We start from the raw sequence: 22,288 nt of genomic DNA, 5'->3' as shown, positions 1-22,288 counted from the left end.
AATCAATCAATTTTTAAATTGATAATAAATTAAATTATTTAATTTATTTAATTCTATTTGATGAGGATTGCAATTTATATTTAGCTCAATATATTAGATAATCTAATAGCTCATACACATTAAAAACCATATGTAAGAAATTAACCTAAATGATTAATAAATTATGACTTAATTATAGATAAGTTTTAGAAATTAAGGACTATATTGTAATTCAAATGGGATTACAATTCTAAAAATATGAAAAAACAAAAAAGGACTTAATTAGATAAGTTTCTAAAATTGTGTGTGTGTGTGTGATAATTTCCAAGGAGAAACTTGATATTTTATCATTTATAGAGTTATCAATTTTTTTTTCTATAAATATAATGTTATGCCTCATATTTTTTATATAGAATAAAAACACTTAAAAATATAAAAAAGAATGAGCTAGCACTTAAGGCATATCAACCCTTTCTCATAAATGAGATTTAGGAGATATTTGATCTGGTAGTTCTTGTAGATTACTTTTAGATGGAAGGAAAGTGATCAGTTTTATAGCTTGCGATAACTTAGTCTTGAAGAGTTAATTAAACCTAAAAAAAAATATATCTGATTTTCAAGTGATTTTTCCTCAAACCCTACATAACCCTATATTATCTAACAAAATCCCTAAGACTCCAAAACAAATTTAGAGCTATTATTTTCTCTATGTTTATTTGTTTCAGGAAACATAACGGTGGTATTAGAGCTATCATTTGAAACTTAATGTTGTTAATTGCATGTTTTGATTGTTATTGATGTTAATTACAAATTAGATTTATATGCAAAATTATTTCTTCAATCATGAATTTATCAAACAAATATAGCTACTGCTCCAGCTAGATCTAGCCAAAATTGTTGAATTTGGCTAGAATCTTTCCAAATCTAGCTTGAAGGTTTTTTAAAAAAGTGGTTTTGATGATTGCGAATATCATTAGTGGTGGCAGTAGTGTTGTTGGTGCTACTGACATACGATGTGTGCATAACCAACTTGACTTTAGAGGTAAAAGCATCAAGTTGTCTGGCAATGCTGGCGTTTAGCACGAGGTTACTACCTCATGTTAGGAAAGTGCAACACAACGCCAACTATAGATACTCCAACATGGGTAGTAGGGCTGAGCATTTTCAGTTCGGTCCGGTTTTGAAGCAAAATAAACAACCAAACCGAATTGTTTTTTTAATTTTTTGAATCGAACCGAACCGAAAACCGGTTCAAACCGATTAATTTCAGTTCGGTTCGGTTTGGTTTTTTTCCCTTCCAAACCGGTTCAAACCTAATGTTCCTCTACCAACACTAGTAATATTCCTCCCTCTGTTTTGGATCACTGGATGGGTCTAATGTGGCTTTTGAGGAAACAATACTCCAGTCCCCAAAATGTTGTTTTGCCTTCCCCAAACACTCTGTTGCTGCATCACTTGTCGTCTCAGATGCTGAAATTTGAATAAGAAACAAACAGAGCAGAGGTCTCAATTAGTAATCAGAAAAGTAGGAGCTTCTCTTCTATTTTTAAAAAGAAATAAGTGAAAGTACAATAAGGCACTGTTTGACAAATTATTTGAGATGCCTTTAACTTCTGGTAAGCAAGGGACTGCTGCTGTTGGTGGAGACTAATGTCAGAGATGGGATTTTTTAACGGTATAGAGATTGGAGGGGGTTTTCTTGGTGGACCTAATAGTCCTCTACTTTGGCTGTTAGTAGAGCTAACCACAGACTCAACAGGAGAACTAAGATCTAAAGAAAACGTAAAGGAATCAAATCTATAAGGGAGGGGAGAAAAATCAAAGCAAAGCAGAGAGTAGAGGGAGGGGGGAAAAATCAACGCAAAGAGTAAAGTGAGAGATAATGAGATATACAGAGAAGGGAGGGGAAGGGGGGCTGATGGGTGAATGTTACTTTAAGGTTAGAAAACATTCTATTTATAGTTGTTTTTTTGTTTAAGTGTTGGCTGGTTGAACCGGTTCGGTTTGGTTCAATCAGTTTCAGACTTTAGAAACCGAAACCGAACCGGAATTTTTTTGTGATTTTTTAATTAGTTAATTTGATTTTTTTTTTCGGTTCGGTTTTTTCGGTTATTTTTTTTTGTTTTTCTCGTTTTAATGGTTTATCGGGTTTTTTGGTTATTTAATCAGCATGAATAATAATGAATAGTTTTTTTCCGCAATGTTATGACTCTTATGAAAAAGTTTTTTGCATTTTGAGAGCGCCACTTATACTATAAAAGAAAGGGATCATAAGCTTAAAGAGTGTTTTAGGGTTCCAAAAACTTAGAATCATTATCATCTGTTTGACTCTTTGTATATTTTTAGTCTTTTTTTCTTTAGCCATATTTTTTTATTTTTTTATATTGCTTTGGTGAGGTATCCTCATTTATTATGATTTTTATTTTGTCATTTTTATTTTTTGATTTAAACATGCCTTAAATGTTTGAGTTTCTTGGGTTTTATTGGCTTTTGGCTTTCTCATGGCTTTTCATCAACTTTTGATCTTTGAATTTTCACTTGCTCCTAGTATAAAGTGTGATCCCAATCAAGATTTTTATGAAAAAAAATCTCTTTCAAACTCAAAAGGGATTGTAAGAGATATATTTATTTTTTAATGTGAAATGAATAACAAAGATGGTCTTTCATCTTTTCAAACGCAAGCGGTTAAAACCAATAAACTTTGACCTTATCTAGTATAACGGTTTGGATTTGAAAAAACTATGTCTTGTAAGTCTATGACTATTGAATCTCCTTTAAGTCATTATGCATACAACTAAAACATAACTCAAAAGGCATAGAGTAAGGGTAACTACACATTTTTCATTTGAAGTCTTTTGGCTTAAGATTGTTTTGTCACCTCATGATGAGAATTGCTTGAATGATTTATTTGTCACCCTATAAAAAAAGACGTCAAAATGTTTTGAACAAACATCGAATTATTTCCAAAAAAAAAAAAAAACAAATCTAATCTTTCAAGATTATTTTGGCAAATGGTTTTTCCCAAAACTGGTTTAGTAATAATGTTTGAACAGAGCCTTCATATTAGTTATGAGGTTCAATTTTATGAGTCTCAAAAGGATAGGGATTGCCCCTTAGTTTCTTACATGGCACACTTTGAGGTTTAATTATTTTTACCATTATATGTATCCAAGCATGGACAATAATAAAATGTCAAGTATTACTTTTTTAAAAAAATTTCTTGATTTCAAAACAACAAAAAAAACAAAGAATAGGGATTGCCCCTTGGTTTCTTACATGGCACATCTTAAGGTTCAATTATTTTTACCATTATATATGTATCCAAGCATGGACAATAATAAAATGTCAAGTATTACTTAAAAAAAAATTTTCTTCATTTCAAAACAACAAAAAGACAAAGAAAAGACATATTAAATCAAAAGATTGTGATGTGATGCCAATTCATATGAAAAACATACTTAAAAATGAACTACAGAATAACAAAGTTTCATAAAAAATGATTGACAATGCATCACCCCTTCTTAGGTTAGCTTCCTTGTAATATTTGCGTGTTGTTAGCGTTTACCAGCAACTCATTATGTTGAATATGATCTAGTAACAAAGTGGTAGATATCATTATCCTTTACAGACTCAATTTTCCCTTTACTAGCTTCTAAACTTGATACTTGAAAGTTTGTAATTTTCAATTAAATGGCCTAAGATTCTTTCATGATATTAACATTTCTCATTTGAATTGTACCACTTAGGGTATGGGATCTAATGGAGTTGAGGCAATATGTTTAGTGTTTAAAAGATGTTAGTAAACATCTTTGAATGATATGTCAATCTTTGGCAATGGCAATTGGGCAGGTAGTGATGTAATTAGATTTGATAGGACAAGATTTCCAATCTAAAAGCTACTTTATAGCTCATCTTTCATTATGACTCTAGAGCTTATAATTGGATCTTTTATTTTCCATGCTTTGATAGCCTACTCAATCCTCTTGATCACAATCACTAAGTCAATAAAGTATTGGGTTGCACTTACAACAAGACACTTGAAGTAGAGTGTTTTAAGAATGTTGGTGAACAAGTTGACCATCTCCTTCTTTAGTAGTAGAGGATTCACCTGAGCAGCTACTTCAGGTCAATAGTCATAGAGAGACTCCTTGTTACCCATTTCTATAATTTATAGGCTCACTTTATCAGGTGCAATATCTATGTTGAATTTATACCACTTGACAAAGACACCCATCAGGTCTTTCAACTCTTAATCTTGGTGTTATCCAACCACATATACTAACTCAAAGCAATAACACTTAGATTGTCTTGAAAAAAAATAGATCAATAGTTTCTCATTATAGATCACCTTAGTCATTTTATTATAGTATGTCTTGAGATGAGTCATTGGGAATTATGTACCAGTATACTCAATAGACTCTGTTAATCTAGATTTCTTTGAAAAAACCACGTTGGGGGTGTAGCTTTTACAAGATAGTAGAGATTTGCCCTTTTAATTGCCCTCATTCTTTCTTTGAGAGCAACCAATTTATTAGCAGTCAAGTCTATAGTTTGTGGTACTTGTGTTGAGGGAGCGGGTTAAATGAAAGTGATGTGGGCAACAAACTGAGATTAAAAAAAAAGCCATATGCCCCCAGATTTTGTTCTAATAGATTAGTGAGTTTGTATTTGACAAGGATTCTTTCCTACAAGAATGTAGGAGTTTATTTTGAGAATTTTCTAATTTTACGAGAATCTTTAATGAGTTGCAATATAATTTTTAAATGTGACAAGGATTCATTAATGTTCCAAAAATTTTTTTATACAAAGATACGTTATCCATCCTAGTTACACAATGAAAGAATGATTGGTGGTATTTAATGACAAATTTGTTAGCTTCTTTTAGAGAGTTTATTAATTCTATAAGGAAGTTTAAAAGAAGGCAATAAAGATTTCCATGCTTTGAGATAGTTTTTTAAAGCTATAATTAATTATCTTAGACAAACAAGGAAGCTAAAGGAATGGCAACTTTAGCAATCAATTTTCTAACTTATTTTGGATATTTAAAGGTGCAACTAAGATCCTAATATTTCTAAATGAAAATTTCATTCATGACATTATTTAAACTATAAAATTTATCTATTTTAGGATATTTTGTCTAACTAGGTGCAACATCTTTAGTTTATGTGCCAAATTTATTATTTTCTTCATGTTTGAGCTTAGTTAACATACTTTGGATTTATTGTAAGTGGATAAATATTAACCCAAAAGTTTTGAGTCCATTAGGGTTATTAGTTGAACTATTATATAACGTTTGTAAGTTGAATTTTTTAGTAGCCATGAATTTATGAAACAAACTAGTATTTTGCATGATGAAACACGTTTTCTTTGCTGGGATAAAAAACAAATTTGACTTATCAAAGACCAATTGTTTTCGTGACGTCATCCTATACTTTTCATTCGTGAATTGTTATTTGTTGGATGGGGGTTTCATATTCCAATAGTGTTGATGCCTTGAAACGGGTTTTCATTGCATCACACTCCTATCACACTTGATTCTTTAGCTTTTCAGGATTTGTCTTTGTTACATATAGGTTGCGTGATCATGAGGTTTATGTCATATCTTGAAGTTTAAGGTTTGTGCTCTCATAAATAATAATAATAAAAAGTGATGCATAAAAGCATTCATCCATATCCAATTTACATGTATGAGCAATTATGAATAATATGCATGCTAAAACAATAAAAAAAAACCATCCATATAATGAAACGCAACAATCACATAGCAATTATGAGTCAAACGTCGTAGTGATCAAGAAAAAGAAGTATATGTTCTTTGGAGAAAGGGTCTTGTTTTTTTTAAAAAGTCATCACCTAGTATTATGATAATTAAAAACCCTAACAGATCTGCAGATATCTAAGGTAAAGAATTTATACTAAGAAATTATTATCACCTCTAAAGTATCATACCTAATATAAGCTGCATTACTAGTCTTATCTTAAATTGTTGATGGTCTGGTTATGTTTAAACTAATTAGGGTCTATTTATTGAATGAATATAGGTTTAGTACAATGAGTTTAACCCTAATCAAAAGTTTAACACTTAACCATTCTAGAGGTCTTGACCAAGTATTCTAAATTGGTCGAACTAGATCAAGATACCCTGAAAAGGTTCACCTGTACCTAGAAAAGGTTCATGAAAGATGCCTTGGAAAATGTTCACTTGTACTATGGTACCTCAAACATTCCTAAGTCTGGTTAAGTATTCTAAGTTGATCAAACAAGATCATAACTTTCAAGTTATGTCCATAAATATATCGAGAGGCTTATGTTGGGTCCTTATAAACCAACCCAAGTTCTATGGAAGGTCTATAAAAGATGACCTGAAAGGGTTTACTTGTACCTAAAAAAGGTCTATGGAATTGCCTTGAAAGGACTCCTCTATCTTATAGTATCTTAGATGTACCCATGAAAGGTTCATGAAGATGCCGTGAAAAGAGCTCACCTATCACATGGTACTTTAGATATTTCTAATTCTAATGTTATGAAATATGGAATTGAAAATACCCCTAATTGGTGAGTATTCTAGGAAATTCAATTTTATTCTTAATTAATTTCATAATTACTTCGATTTGAGAATATTACGGTGAAAGACTATTCCTTCTAATTTTCAAGTATTGATTTATTATGAGTTCATATATTTAAATACTAAAAGTAAATAACAAAACTCTTTTTTTTTTAGAAAAAAATAAATTATTAGACCCGTAACAATTAACAACCAACAATATTTAAAAGTACACACCCTTATAATCAATCATATTTTCAAAATCATAATTTAAACTTACAAATTTATCAAGTATAAATAGATCTAACAATTTCAATTTACAAACTTACAAATTTTATTTTTTTTAGAGTGAGAGGCTAGTTTTTTTGTCAGTCTCATCATCCTCTTATCTATTCTCATTCAATCATGATTAAAGGGGACAAGTACAAATAAAAAACAACAACCTCGCATTAAGTAAGGATAATCAAGATGACTTCCACCACGTCAAGGCAATCCTCAACCTGAGTTATATCCTTTCCATTACCCTTGAGAAATAAAACTAAATAATCCCACGTCAAACGGTCAAGAAACTAAGAATCTCGTGAAGTGATTCTAGCTCAAGATGAACATTGGTGGCATGCTGTCAAATGGGAAGTGGTGTTTCCAGTTGAGGACATGTTAAGGAGTAAAAAGAGGAATCCATAGACATCGCTCCTCTATGTCAATTCAATATAAAAATATAAAAAATAATAATATTAATATTTTACATTGCTAAAAATGCTTTTATATAAAAGAATAAAAAATTATATTGTATATGTTTTTTCTTTCATTTTAAATACAATAAAAAAAACACTTACATCGGGAACATGTGGAAAACCTTTATATTTAGTTTTCCAGTTTTCTGAAAGAAAAATATTACTTGGACAATAAATTTCAATTTTACTTTTTCTGACTCTAGTTTTCTAATCTTACTAAAACATCAGAGCTTTCTAAAAAATTAAAGTGTTACTTCATGAACAACTCCAAAGCTTCTCGAACAAATCCAAATACTAGGTAGGTAGCCCATGATAGCGAAATTGCAAATCCAGGAAAAAGAAAGAAATTGAACAACGTTATTCACACCAAATTTGCCGAACATACACTTGACGTCTTATCCAATCCATTCGTCAAATTTGACTACCAGCGATTATCATAATTTCCCAGTAAAAGACGACCATTCTGCCGTCACCATTTACTCTTTTGATCTCTTCTTGAAGGAATCGCTCTCAACTTTGGGAGGCAGATCGAGCAGGGCCCAAGTAATTTGTAACCAATCCCATGATTGCAAACCTAGTTTTCGAACATTAAATTTGAAACCAGTTAGTAAAATCACAAAGGAAAAGAAATAATTGAGAATCTAATTCACTGACTTGTACTGCTGGATCTATGCTAACAAGGGACGTAAAAAAAAATACATCGGACCGTTACATGTAGCTTAATTCTATTTTCCTGACAGCATGAACTTGTATATCGTCAACATCACCTTGTCTTCTCAGCTAGGCTGATATTTTATCAAGCACAGATGCAGAATGACCTTGCTTTTAGAATAAGCACAAAATGAGGTCTGGGTTCCAGCAATAACGACAAGAAATAAACACAGCTGCAGATGGTCCTCCTAAAAGGTTATAGGAAAAGAAACTCCATTGATCATGCTTTTGCATTAGTTGTTGATAGGACAGAGAGAACCCAATAATAGCAACTTGTAATAACTCACCACTCACATAAACAGCTGTACCATTGCAGATGGTGAGATCCAATTTTAAAACAATCTTATATGAGAATCCTCATTTTCTTCACTTGCTCAGAAAGCCCAGGGATGAAATCAGCTAGTGACATGTTATCAAGGTCACAAATCAAGTGCATGTCCAACCTTACTTGACCCCCCCTTCAACTACAGTATGTTGTTTTAAAGGGTTTGATTGTTGAAAAGTTCAATCCAGATAAGAAACAACCAATGTTAAAAGGCATTCCGAATTCCTCTCCACTAAACTCAAATTATAATCAATGACAACCATTTCATCCCAATGAAACTTTGAGCACCTTTCCGAGGATAGACATGAAATGGTTGTTATTTTATTAAATCTATGGGCCAATCCAAGGATGCATGGAACATATAAACTAATAGGAACATCAGGCTATTCACTTCAAAGTGAAAAGGTTAGGCCAGAACTCAACTTATATACATCCGGGTAATTGATAATTTGTGTTAAAAACAAAATTCATCGTTTTATTTAAAATCACTCGGTAGCAATTGCAATATCGCAATTGTACTCCTTTAACTTCAGAAAATTGCAGTCAAAGTATAACTATAAAATAATTGGACCACATCCAACCAGTTTAACATAAACCAAGAAATAGATCACAGTAATAGAACTTCTCCTGTTTTGTATCAAATTATATATGAAACTACAAAAAGAAAAGGCACAAAATGAGACAAAGGAAGAGTAACAGAAAAGCCTTGCAAAACTCTACTTGCCAATTTCCAGAAAAAAGAAGCGTGGAATACTCAATTCACAAAGGATAATAGAAATATTCACTGAACGCATCTGCATCCCTATTATGATGCACCTCCCACCACAATCAATCTACTATGAACACCCACCACAACCACCAACAAGAACAGAAACTTGGACACTTCACTAATATTCACCATTAATGCCACCGAGGGGAGACAGCTTAATCAAGAAAATAACTGCTTCACCAGTTTGCTAGCCTTCTTGAAGTCTAGTATAAAAAAGAGCTAATTGTAAATTAGTCCCTCTAGTTTATTGAAACAAATTAATTAGTCCCTCTACTAGGATAAATTATTTGATAGTGTCGATTGACCATCAAATGGCTAATAGATAAATTATTTGACAGTGTCCCTTGACCATCAAATGGCTAATAGACCTCTTAGTTTTAACATTAATGCTCAAACTACCCTTTGATGCATGGATAAGTACTGGTTGACAACAGTCGTTAATGAATAGTAGTGTTCAAATATAATAACTTAATTGCAATATTTGTTGCACTATAAGGTATAGATATAACTTTCTGCTGAAAATTCCAGCAGCATCCCACTCCTGCTGTCCAAGGCCAAATCACCACCCTCCCACCTCGAAACAACCCAAAACATCATCAAATCAATCATTTTCATCTTCCAAACAACAGTTCAACTTTAAAAAACATTTCAAAACTCAAATTAAATGCAAAAAATCAGAATTTTAACTCTTAGATCCAATTTGTTTCATGTCTTAGAACACATAAATTAACTAGTGTATAGGTCCAAATTTGGTATCAATGAACTCTTGAAGATGGGGAGTTTAATTTGATTATGGTTTCACAAAAAAAATGATGAAGAACCAGTAATTTCTCTCTTTGTTTTTTTCTTTGATTTTTCTTTGGTGAGCTTTTGTAGTGATGCTAGAGCAAAGAGGAGAGGAGAGGCGGAGGGAAAGGGAAGGAGAAAGGGAGGAGAGAGAGGCAGAGGAAAGGTTTGGAGAAAAAGTAGGAGAGAGAAATGGAAGAAAAGGGAGAGAGATGTGAGGGAAGGGAAGTAGGTGAAAAGGAAAATTTGACAAAAAATAAAAATAAAATAAAGGGTGTTTTTGGAAAACAAACTTTTAAATTGAGAACAGCTCGTCAGTTTATTAACGGATAATTGACAGAGGGACTAAGGTAGTGACAGAATACAAAACTACAAGGATTATTTAATTATTTATCATAGTAGAGGGTAATAATAATTTGTTTTCAAACATCATAAGGACTAATTTATAATTAACTCTATAACTAATGCAAAAAAAAGAAGCAAATTGCATTCAAAACAACAAAGTTCCGGTATCCCCCATTTAACATTCCAGTTCAGCCTTCTCAGGAGAAACAACATCTAAGATATCTCATTTCCATTTGAAGTCCTTGAATTCAATCAATCTTCGAAGCAATCTAAAGGTTGGAACCACTGGTTCTCAACAGAACAATGCTTACAGTCCTGTAGATGACACCAATCTATGATGAGTGACATTTCAGAAATCTTGCCAGAATAATCCTCTTATCCGTTTCATCTTGGATAGTTTCATAGTGTGAAGATATGAGAATCAACAAGGCCATAGTACTACCAATTAGCCTTGTGCAAGAACTCTTGTTATAATAAGCCAGTATCTATAACTAGTTTTTCTTTGAAAACCAACCAAGCACCAATATTTGGGTTCTTATATAAATTGTGATCATCTTTTGGTGAGAGAGCTGTTTGGGATGCAATATGTATTGTTCGAAGTTCTCTAGCAAAATACATTAATGGTTGCAAAAGAGCAGGGTTCTCTAGCAATCCAAGGACTTTACATTGTTTTTCAGCTGTTAACTCGTTACATCGTAGCAAGGAAGGCAGAACTTAAAGCTAGAAAGCATATCTAAAAAGTCAGATGACTCGCATAGCTTTTACAGAAACACACCAACTTGTCATGACCATTTCGTGACAAAAAGTAGGAATGTGTTCCATAAATAATGATCCCTTACAACTGTAGACAAACCTTTCCTACGATTAGGAAAAGATCTCCAATTATATGATAATTACAATGTGCCTTTCCTAAATGCTGCATCTCGATCTATCTGTCTATCTAGAAACAGTAAGGAAAAAAAAATTCCATAATCCAAACAAAATAATAAAATCAAGGGTGAACTTACATGGATGCCATGGAAATCTGCTTAAGATCATTTTCCATATTCCTCATGTTTGAAAGTGATTGGGCACAGAATATGAGAGCAAGCCACGAGCAAAGCTTGTACTGCCACCCAGCCAGCACCATACAGCAATCAACTTGTTAATATTTGTATTAGATGAATAAATAAATTAAAGATGTGCTGATTAAATAAATAAATAAATTTAATTAATTACCCTGAACATGACGCCAGCCACGCCAAGGATAACCGCAACAAAACCTGAGTAATCAACGGGTACATCCTGTGGTGAAATCATCGGTGCCAGGAACGGTTTCGACGCTGACGGTTGCCGTGGATCGTTCGCTGACGCTGGGTTGTTGTTGTGTGACGACATCTCTCTCTCTCTCTCTCGATCCAGAGAAATTAGAAATAACTTTCTAGTATGATGGCTATAAAAATCGTAGATTCAAAATGGATAATTGGTCGAGCGCCCCCAGTCTTTAGTTCAAATTCAACTAAGCTCATAAACTTTTATTTGTTTTATTTTGATCCCTACTATTATCAAATCAATACAATGTAATGCTTCCGCTAGCTTGCTAGTCACTGGGTATGTCTGTTTATAATGTATGGCTATGTTTGTTTACGCCGCCATTTAATTTTTATTAAAAATAAATTTTAAAAAATAAAAAATAATATTATTTTAATATATTTTTAAATAAAAAATATATTAAAAAAACAACTATTATTACAATAATAAACCCCACTTAAAGTTCCTTCCAAACCTTAACTAGAATGAGACTCGTGAAAAATTAAAAATAATTATTTTTATTAATTAATGTCATGAAAATACAAATTTGTTTTTTTTATTTTTATCTTTAGATTTATCTATTTTTCCATTTATCTCTCTCACGGTAATTCTCAAAATCATAAACTCCATAAGATTCCTGTATTAAGAACCATTTAAAATTATAATAATAATAACAGTTTAAAATATTTTTTATTTAAAAATATATTAAAATAATTTTTTTTTATTTCTTTAAAATTATTTTAATAACAACACATTAAAATAATATAAAAATATAAAACAAATTCATTTTAAAAACAAATATTTCAAAATTTTTAAACACATTTGCACAGTTCCCCAACATGCTATTAGAAACAACCACCACCACTACGAAAACAAACTCATATCACTTGATTTTATAGATTTCAAGTTTTAAACATGACCATGAATGCAAGTTTTTATAGATTCAGGACATCATAACTTTTACTGTTGCTGATGAACAAATCAAAGGTGTGTTTTCGCTTGATTCATTGCTTGTCTTTTTTTGGTTGTTGCCTGGCGTGTAGGAAACGGCAGCGTTTGTGATCGTTTTATCATGAGATGTTGTTGAAGATGGAGAGAGAGAGATGAAGCAAGGGTTATTATGACCTAGAGAAAGAGGGAAGGAGATTTTATGAAGCTAAAGCCATTGATTTTTTTTGTTTCTGCTTGGTGTCGGCGTTGTTGTCAATGACCTCTATACTACTAGCATAGCTGAGGGCAAGGCTTTACCAGGAGAGAATAAAAGCAGAGAGAGAGAGAGAGAGAGAGGGTTTTCTTATATATATATATATAAAAAAAAAAACTAAATGGCTATAGACATTATATACCTGTAGTGTAAGTATATTTTCCCTTCCTGAAAACCAATGGCGTTGATCATGGAGTATTTTGATCTTTTTATAAAATTTATTTATTTTTATTGAATTATTTCTTTTATATTTTTTAATATAGTGTAATAATTCAAATACTTTTAAAATTAAAATGTTTAACGTTGACATCTACGAGCTCTTTACTTTTTTTCTTTTTTTTAAGTACAACAGAAGCAAAATTTTTATAACTTGTGTCTAAGGATTTTTTTTATATTTTTATTATGATTTTTGTTATTATTAAATTAAATTAAAATAATTTAATTTTTTAATAAATATAAAATATAATTTAAATAAAAAAACTATTGTTATATAAGAGATGCCTGTAATATATTGGTAGATCATGCGGCATCTTTTATTAATACAAAATTCATGTTATTCAAGTTGTCATGATATCTTTTTTCTAATGAAACGGTGCATGACAGCAGTTGTGGAATGATATGTAGCTTTGAGATTTTTATTTTTTTTTTCCTTTTAAAATTCAAGTTGACAATTTAAAATTTTAAAATTATCATGATATTATTTTAATTATTGATATTTCAACTTTAATCTTTATTTTTTTTTTTAGTTTTTTTTATTGATCTTTTATAAAAAAATATTTTTTTATTTAATCTTTCAATCCCAATTGTGATTTTTTTTTTTTAATTTGGTCTTTATTTTTTTTATTGTTTATTTATTTATTTTATTAAATTGATTTTTTTTTCAATTTCACCCTTCAATTAAGAATTTGTAGTTGTTATCAAATTTATTTTTTATTTCAATCTTAATCCTGATTTTTTTAATTGCTATTTTTGGTTTTGCTTCCTTGTATATAATTGTTTTTTTTTTTTTTTCAATTTCATCATTTAATATTTGATTGGTTAGGTATTGGACTTTGTGATTTTTCTAAATATGATGCTTCTAGTCTAATGATTCAGGTTATGGATTTGAGAAGTTAATGCTAGTTAACATTATTTTTTTACTTATTTCTTTTTTTATTTCATTATTTTACATTAGTTTTTTTTTAATAATAGACTTTATTGTTTTCTTCATTTTCTTTTATATCAGATTATTCTCGATCTTATAACCTTAATTGCATATTTGACGGGTTAACTCGGGTTGACTCATCATTTATTACCCAAATTACAAGTTTTTCATGCTAACTCGAGTTGACTTTGGGTTTTTTTTTTCTTTTTTCTTTTTTTTTTTTCTTCTTTTTTGTTTTTTTTTTGTTTTTTTTTTTATCTTTCCTTCCTTATTCAAGTGATTAAGAATTAAACTACATCGTTTTTTTTTTTGCTTTTTGAAAAAAAGATTTTTTTGTTAGGTTATCATGATTGTTTTTTTGTTTGTTTAATTTGATTTATTTTCTATTGTTCCCTATTTTTTAACATCTAATTAAAATAAAATCAATTTATTTGACCTAATCAGGTTTAAACCTCGAGTCGCGGATTTTTCTTTCTTTATTAATACGTGCTTGCAGCACCTGAACATCATTTTTATAGAAAGAAAAACAATTTGGCCTTGCAGGGCAACACAAGCCCATGTCTAGTTTATAAATTTTTTAAAAATATATCTGAACTATATGTAAAACTAAGATACCTCTAACTAAAAAAATCCCAAATTTTACTTCCTAAACAATATAATTTTTGCAAGAGTTAATGATATTATTGGTGTGTAAGATTTTTAATTTATTTTATTTAATTGTGATGATGTTTCAAAAATTCCAGGTAGCCTAGGAATAGGATTCCCGAATTGGATAATTAGTTAATCAATTGGTCTTACCGATCTCATTCATTCTCCCTAGCTAAGGTAGTTGATAACTTATACTTGGTACTTGATAGGCAAATGTGTTTGTGGCTAGTACCTACAAAAAGTCTCCATTGGTGGAGTTGAAGACTCTCTGATGCTTAAATAAATGTCAAAATAATCCATAAACAATCACTTTAGTATTAAAGCATTAATATCAAAATTTGGACATCATTAAAAAGTTTGATACAATATTTTCATCACAAGCACAAAACATAATCAAATAAGACTAATATCTTATTTCCAACACAAGAATAATTCTTTTTCTTGTTCAAAACTATGAATGCATAATTTTTCTCAAGAAAACTTAATTATTTTTAATCATCACTAAAAATCATTCTTCATCTTTTTTAGGATGTTAAAAATCATAATGATCAATATTTTTTTATTTTCTTACGTTGAATAATTTCTTTATGACAATCACAACATGATTTATATATCTTTTATAATATAATTTTGATGCCTTACACCATGTATTGTTTTTAAGCTTTTCAACATTTTAAAAACTTACATGTTGGATCAAACCTCCATGTATTTCATCAATTTATTCATGTAACAAACATCATTTTTTTTCTTGAGACACTTTTCAATTTGCAATAGTCTTCACCTTTTAATCCATAAACTATTGTAATCTTTGATTTTGAAATAATCTTTTCAACATCCTCTTAATAATAATCTTTATTTTCTTCAATTTCATCAATAAATAAAACTTTAAAACAATTGGAGGAAATATATTTTATACTAATAAGGAAGATATAATTGTGTTGGTGGAATTATTATTGATTGTGTATTTTTAAAATGTGAAGATTCATTATCTTTAAAGTGTTATTTTCTACTATAAAATAGTTGCTATTGGGTTTAAAAATAATTACACTTCTAGAACTAATACAAAGAAATCAAAAGTCTTACATAACAAAACAAAATATTCTTCTCCGAACACACAAAGAGCTTGTTTAGTTTTGTATGAAATTGAGAAAAATAAAAGGGAAGTTGTTCCAAACAACCAAATGATATGTCTTTATAGTATTAAGTGATCAATAACTAAAATTATATTGTTATAAAGTATGATGAATTCTTCAACAACCATTATTTTTTAATGAAATAACATGAATAAATCAATTTTAAAATTGAATATTCGATTAAGGCTTTAAATTTAATTTTCAAACATGCAGTTAAAGTTTTTACCAAATATTCGTTCAAATTTCTATTTTAACATATCTAGTCAATACTAAAATCGAATGTTCCACATATATGGTCTCCACTTCAAACTAGATGTTTAAAAACAAAATATATTTTCATCACTATATAAATTTGATCCTTAAACTTTTAAATTCTTTTTACTTTGATCCCTAGCTCTTTTAATATTATAATCTAACCCATGAATTTGATTTTCCTTATACCTTGAATTCAACAAGTTTTTTTAATACCATATTCTAAATTAGGGTCTAATCTTCCTGAAAAAGAATTTCAAAGGTGCATTTTTCATCAAGGCCATTCTAGTTGTCATATCATCAAACGTTTATAAGTATCTATTAGCCCTTCTTCCAAGTATAAGAATCAAAACTTGAACATAATTCTGTCAAGAAACAAATGGCAACCCTCTCTTCCATGCCAGAAAAGGATTGCTTCCACCTATTACCCTTTTATTCCATATGTATTTTAGCTAACCTCATAAGTAAATGATATGCAATCTCAATCATCTTAAAATATTAAATAATCTATTTAAACAAATTATCTCCATTGAAATAAAAATCCATTTATAGGAGTTTGAGAATCTAGTTAATACTCATTCTCCTCCCTCCAATCCTATAAGAATTTCCAGATACATTTTCTAAATTTACTGCATCACCTAATTTTAATTAAGGTTATCAATTTCATTCTCTTCCAACTAGAATAATTGATATACCTCGGATTATTTAAAAACAAAACAAAATAAATTTTATCTTATTGAAGATCTCAAATCATTTCATTTGAATTTTAGTCGAGATGTTGTGGGTTTACTTATTCATTCTATTTTGGATATTTTTTTTTTGCTATAATAAATATAAATATAGGCCACCTTAGCTTCTCAAAAGTTTGGTGTGGCATAAAGCGGTAAAGAGAGTCTTCAAGAAAACTTCATTAGCATGTGGTGAAGCCACCTCCACTTCTTCAATCGATTATTTTATATATTTTTTTTATCGTTTTGATATGCTGATATCACAAATATTTTTTAAAAAATAAAAAAATAATATTATTTTGATGCATTTTCGAGTGAAAAACACTTTGAAAAGTAATAGTTACCACATTCCAAACACTCTTTAAGAGTCAATAGCACAAAATTTACTAAGGAAATTTTCTAGAATATAAAATTTCATGCAATTTGTAAACCAATGATCATAGCTAAAATTTACCCAACATATTTACAAGAAAACAAAGTTATATATTTTTCTAAGAAATAAACAAACTCAATTCCTAACAAAGATAAATGTGTACAAAAAAAGCAAATGGTCAAGACCCAAGTTATAAATTATACAGGTTAAGGTGGGTTGATTAAATAATTTAAAATGAAATTATTTCAAGATTAATAAAATAAAATAAAATGCATTTGTATTGAAAAGGAAAAAACTACATCAAATTCTAACCAAGTTAGCTTATTTGTATGCAATTTCCCTACATACCACCATAAAATTAAGATCATTATTTCAATTTTAATGATGGATATGATATTTGATTATGCTTTTGTATTAAAACCTTTTACTTTCTCAATATTTTAGCATTTTTTTGTGTTGAATTACTTTAAATTGATTTTTTTTTTTGTAGTCTTGACTCTTAAGAATATTTTAAATTTTAAAATTATATTTAGATATTTGATATTGTGTTTGTATTTCATGATTTGAAGTTAATTTATTTTTAAATTTGAATTGGAATAATGTATATTGAATACACACACACATAGCATATGACCTCAAAATAAAATGTCAAAATGCTTTGAAATGTCAACATGCTTTGAACTCAAAATTTATCATTCACTATTTGGGATTTTTTAGGTTCCCTAATTTAGTTTATGTTAGGTTTGGTCAATTTCATATCCTTTAAATCAAAACCGAACTGATCCGATAATCTTTTTAGATTTATTCAGTTAGTTTTTTCTTAGTTTATGTAGTTTTTGTGATCACTTAGTATTTTACTCACCTTTAATTCTAATCAGGTTAACGATTGAGTTTTATTATAGAAATCAAGAAACCATAGTCGTTTTTCAATTGTGGATGTTAAGATTTCCAAGCACAATATTTATAAAATATTATAAATAAAGCTACATGCTTCCCAGGCCCATTATCATTTTTATTTTTGCATTTTATATTTTTCTATTTTTTTTTTTAATTTAGTCCTTATTAATGTGTTTATGAAAATTTAGAGTACATAATTTATTTTAATTTATCTTTATATGGTTATTGTAGTATCAAAAAAATATCTCGGCATTAAGTTAGTATCAGAAAAATATCTCAGCATCACGATGTGATCTATTTTTTTTTTAATTAGTTAAATAAAAAAGTAATTTTTTTTAAATAAGGTTATTAAATTTTGTGGGGTCAATAACCCAGCTTTCAAATTTCATAAGATAACCCTGATTGCCCTTGTTTGCGGGTTTAGCGGGTTTTTTTTTTTTAATTGAACTCAATTATGTAACCATCTATTTATTATATAGTTAAAAAAATAGTTTTGAAAAAAAAAAAACTTGTTATTAAATTAGAAAGTTCATGGGCTCGTTGATGTTATGGCGAGTTTAACTTCTTCTTTTTTATCCTTTTTATATATATTTTTTTTTCAAATTCATCATTTGATATTATACTGATTGAGAATTGAGTTTCATAATTTATTTTTTTTTATTTATTATGAGGTTATTATATTTTTAAAATAAAGTCTCGGTATTGGTTTGATGTTCGATTTTACAATCGTCTATTTTTGTTATCATATAGTTAAATAAACAATAGTTTAGAAAAAAAAAGTTATTAATTCCAATGGACTTTGTTTGTGAGTTTGATGTGTTGAACTGGGTTACCTAATTAATGAGTTTAATGGGTTTACTCATCAAACCTGATATGTTTTTATTTTTAGTTTATGGTCCTTTAATTTTTCTAATTGTTTTTTTTTCACTCTTATTTAATATTGGATTGATTATTTTTTCTACTTTTCAATAGGGATATCATGATTTCAAATAAATGTTTTTTTTATGGTTGATGTTTGATTTTGAAAGTATCTAATGCTATCATAAAATTAAATAAAAATAATTTATAAAAATAACAAAGTTATTAAACCTATTAAAGTTTATGATCTAGGATGCAAGGTGATTGAGGTTGATCCAATCTAACATCATCTCAATATAAAATAATATTATCATTTTAAAGCTTTTTAAAAAGTTATGTCATGTTTTTACTGGTTATCCAAGTTGTCTTTAGATCTATTAAATTAAACAATTCACTTTAGATAAGCTCTTATGTGATTTAATTCGAAACATGAATTATACAAGGAGTCAGGTCGGTAAGTTTCAAGATCAAACTGTTTAATTGGATTTAATAATACTATAAAAAAATCTTTATACTCAATATTTATTATAATTTTTTTTTAAAATAATCCAATCCGTAGTGTAACGTCGATGAATTTGCTAATATACATTTAAACAAAGGGAAATCTTTGATTAGTCTCCAATCAATCTCCATTCTCTCAATTATGTTCCAGCATATGCTTTTTCTTAATAAATTTGGTTCATGAACTATTAGGATTCTTTAATTGAATTCTTCTATCTAAAATCATTGTAAATGTTTGACTGAAAAATTTTCAAATTGTCAAATACCTGTATTTTAATTTTATATAATGGTAATTTGGATGAAAAATGGGTCCGGAGATTTAATTGATAATTTCAAAACAATATTCTTTGCGGACCCAATTGAGAACCAATGTATATGTTGGGCACTTAATTGCTGTTACCAGCAAAATTTGTTAAAGGTCAAAAAAAAAAAAAAAATTGTTTAATATATAACAAGTGAAAGCAGAAGCCGAAAAGAAAAATAATAATTATGGCTTCACCGCAAGCAGCAGCAGCACCTCTTTCTGTCTCCCAAACCGTTCCATCTCCGCCGCCGCTTCCCCCACCACCACCGCCACCGCCACCAGTTGTCTCCAAGGTACAGTAAACTCTCTCTCGTATGGATACGTGCTTCTTCTTTTTTTATTTCGTTTTTCCCGTAGTAATAAAATATTGATTGCAAGTATTTTGACAATATTTTGTAAGCTGGAGGAGAAGAAGCCAAGTGAGAAGGGTGTCCTTGTCCCCAATGCAAAACAGGATGAAAAGCCTGACATTTCACATTTTGAGTCAGTTCCCTTCTTCTTCTTCTTCTTCTTCTTAGCTGAGAAGGAATTGGCATTAAATTTTAATTCATCATAAATAAATGATTCTTGTTTTCGTGTTTTCCTGTTAATTTCTCTGCAACCAAACAGGTTGCATAAAATTGATAACTCCTTACCATCCATTTCCCCTTTTTACAGATTGAAATCAAGATTGTGATTATTAATTTCTGTGTGTTTTTGTTCTTAGCAGAAAACAAAGGGATTGTTTGTTATATTTCATGGTATTCGTATGTGTTTAGACTGATTTTATTTATTTATTTATTTTTGACATCTTGATTGATGAATGTCTTCACGAGTAATAATTTGACAGATACTTAACAGTCACATATGGTCGTCTTCACAGGTCATTCTTTCCTTCTTGGAATTTGTTACATCTTGATTGACATGTTAACCATTGCACAAACTATTATAGCCTTGTAAGTTGTGAATTTAATCATTCACCAAGTGTCATGTTGTTCCATGATCAACTCTTTAATTTTGAGGAAAGGAAACCTTCAATGGCCAAACTGAGGTCTGCAATCATAGTTTATTTTATTTTAATTCTTTTTATCCACGCTTATATGTCCAGCCATTAGACAGTATAAATTGTTTGGGAAAGCATGGGCCTATTTTTATAATGGGATGGTTTCTCGTTAGAGATTATAAGTAGCCATCTAGGAGACGGGTAATTGCTGCTTGGTATGATACCCAAGGATGGACAGTAACAGTGGGGAATTTTAGCTCAGTTCAGTGTTTTCAAAGACATTATCTTCATGTTGTTAGGTGTCTTTTTATTTTAATTTATTCTCTTTTTCTGGATTTCTTTGATTCCCCTTTTCTTTTTAAATCATAGACTTAACTTTTTCTCTTTCAGAAATCATGCATTCCTTTTGTTTTCTTTGAAATAATTCGAACAAGTTTTGATGGATTCATTGAAAGGAAAAAAAAAAACCTCCTCTCTGTTACAAAACTCTCTTTTATTAAGATTACCTCTGTTTGAGTCTGTCATACGGTGAACCATTTAAGTTTTTAGAGTTATTAACATATGTTGCCTTTTTATGGGTTCAGCTATGAGCATTATAATCTGAATTAGTCACAAGCAATAGCATTGAGTAAACAAGTCCATTAAAATTAAAATGTCATTTGTTTCATCCATGAAACATATGAAGTCGCACCAGTAATGATTTACTCATTTCTAGTTTCCTGATCTGCATGGCAACATAACCAATGTCCACCCATTACTAGGATTCTTGAGAGTGTGGAGTACATTGACAAATGCAAAAAATATGAAGCTGACTACACCCAGCGCTTGATGGCAAAATATTTCTCAAAGAAAGATCTTTATGGAGGTAAAAAGTTTTGCCAATAATTCATGCTCCACATGTTTCAACAATTATTGTACTTGCAAATGATTCAAATGACAGTTGAATATGCTGTCGATAATGCTATTACTGTTTTCTGATGTTGAGGCTGTTCTATTTTTTTTTCCTCTTCCACTTTGATAACTATTATTGCTGTTTTATTACATTGACTCTTCCTTTCAGGCAACATATTTGATGAGAAAATGACTATAGATAATGAGACAATAATGTCAAGCAAGTAAGAGAGTAAATTTCTATGGTTTTATTGTGCTTCGCATTGCATATGTTGTATCATAATTTAACGTTACCATCTCTGTATAGGTGGCCTTGTACTCTATCATTTGCAGACCCGGTAAAGAGTTTCGAGGAACAGAGCAACACTGGTTCAACTTCAACATCAGAAGCCTGAGTAAAATCTCAAATGGAAGTAGCCACTGATGTAGAGATGCTGGTGAAATAGTTTCTTCCCAGCTGCCAAATATGGTACTGTATATGATATATATGGATGCTGCTGACAAAATACAGGAGAATGGTAGTCATCGATGCCTACAATCACAACAGCAATGCATGCTCAAATCTTGATCTCCAATTATAATGCTATTTAGGACCACTGAATCCATTATTGATCCAAATTTGTTGGCTTCGGAAACAAAAAGTTGATGTTGAGGATGCCCTGTGAGTCCTGTCTATCTGTTGTCATTTGATACGTGAGAGCAATGCATAGCTTTCTGATGATATACAGTAGAATGATTTTCAAATGCCGTACACTGGGCACTGAGAAAATTCTGTTTAATCAGGTTGCTATCATCTCATGCCGACAACACAGATCTCCTTTTTGGGAGTCCATGTAAACTAGTCTTCTTGGTGGATGCAACGCCTTAACCTAGTTAACAAAGAAAATTAC

General features: G+C 29.9%; 2 protein-coding genes across 2 annotated transcripts; one reads left to right on the top strand and one right to left on the bottom strand.

The window, feature by feature from the left end:
* Positions 1-7,488: 7,488 nt before the first annotated feature.
* Positions 7,489-11,618, bottom strand: LOC118029027 (protein Asterix). The gene is made up of 3 exons (XM_035032807.2): positions 11,412-11,618; positions 11,201-11,301; positions 7,489-7,831 (listed from the first exon to the last, which is right to left on the bottom strand). The coding sequence occupies exons 1-3, from the start codon at positions 11,568-11,570 to the stop codon at positions 7,768-7,770; spliced, it is 324 nt and encodes a 107-aa protein (XP_034888698.1). The 5' UTR covers positions 11,571-11,618; the 3' UTR covers positions 7,489-7,767.
* An 8,041-nt stretch (positions 11,619-19,659) lies between these two features.
* On the top strand, positions 19,660-22,142 carry LOC118029028 (uncharacterized). The gene is made up of 5 exons (XM_035032808.1): positions 19,660-19,818; positions 19,926-20,008; positions 21,269-21,372; positions 21,568-21,622; positions 21,706-22,142. Exons 1-5 carry the CDS (start codon positions 19,711-19,713, stop codon positions 21,791-21,793), a joined length of 438 nt encoding a protein of 145 aa, XP_034888699.1. The 5' UTR covers positions 19,660-19,710; the 3' UTR covers positions 21,794-22,142.
* The last annotated feature ends 146 nt before the right edge of the window (positions 22,143-22,288 follow it).

The sequence above is a fragment of the Populus alba genome, chromosome 12, assembly GCF_005239225.2.
Source record: "Populus alba chromosome 12, ASM523922v2, whole genome shotgun sequence".
In the NCBI taxonomy this organism is placed as follows: domain Eukaryota; kingdom Viridiplantae; phylum Streptophyta; class Magnoliopsida; order Malpighiales; family Salicaceae; genus Populus; species Populus alba.
Note: the sequence above shows the minus strand (reverse complement) of the source record. Positions and strands in the feature narration are given on the sequence as shown.

Coding starts and splice junctions, on each gene's coding strand:
- LOC118029027 (XM_035032807.2), bottom strand. CDS start 11,570: ATGTCGTCACACAACAACAACCCAGCGTCAGCGAACGATCCACGGCAA. Junction 11,302..11,411: donor TGGCTGGCGTCATGTTCAGG/GTAATTAATTAA, acceptor GCTGGGTGGCAG/TACAAGCTTTGCTCGTGGCT. Junction 7,832..11,200: donor CAGATTTCCATGGCATCCAT/GTAAGTTCACCC, acceptor TTCGAAAACTAG/GTTTGCAATCATGGGATTGG.
- LOC118029028 (XM_035032808.1), top strand. CDS start 19,711: ATGGCTTCACCGCAAGCAGCAGCAGCACCTCTTTCTGTCTCCCAAACC. Junction 20,009..21,268: donor CCTGACATTTCACATTTTGA/GTCAGTTCCCTT, acceptor ACCCATTACTAG/GATTCTTGAGAGTGTGGAGT. Junction 21,623..21,705: donor GAGACAATAATGTCAAGCAA/GTAAGAGAGTAA, acceptor ATCTCTGTATAG/GTGGCCTTGTACTCTATCAT.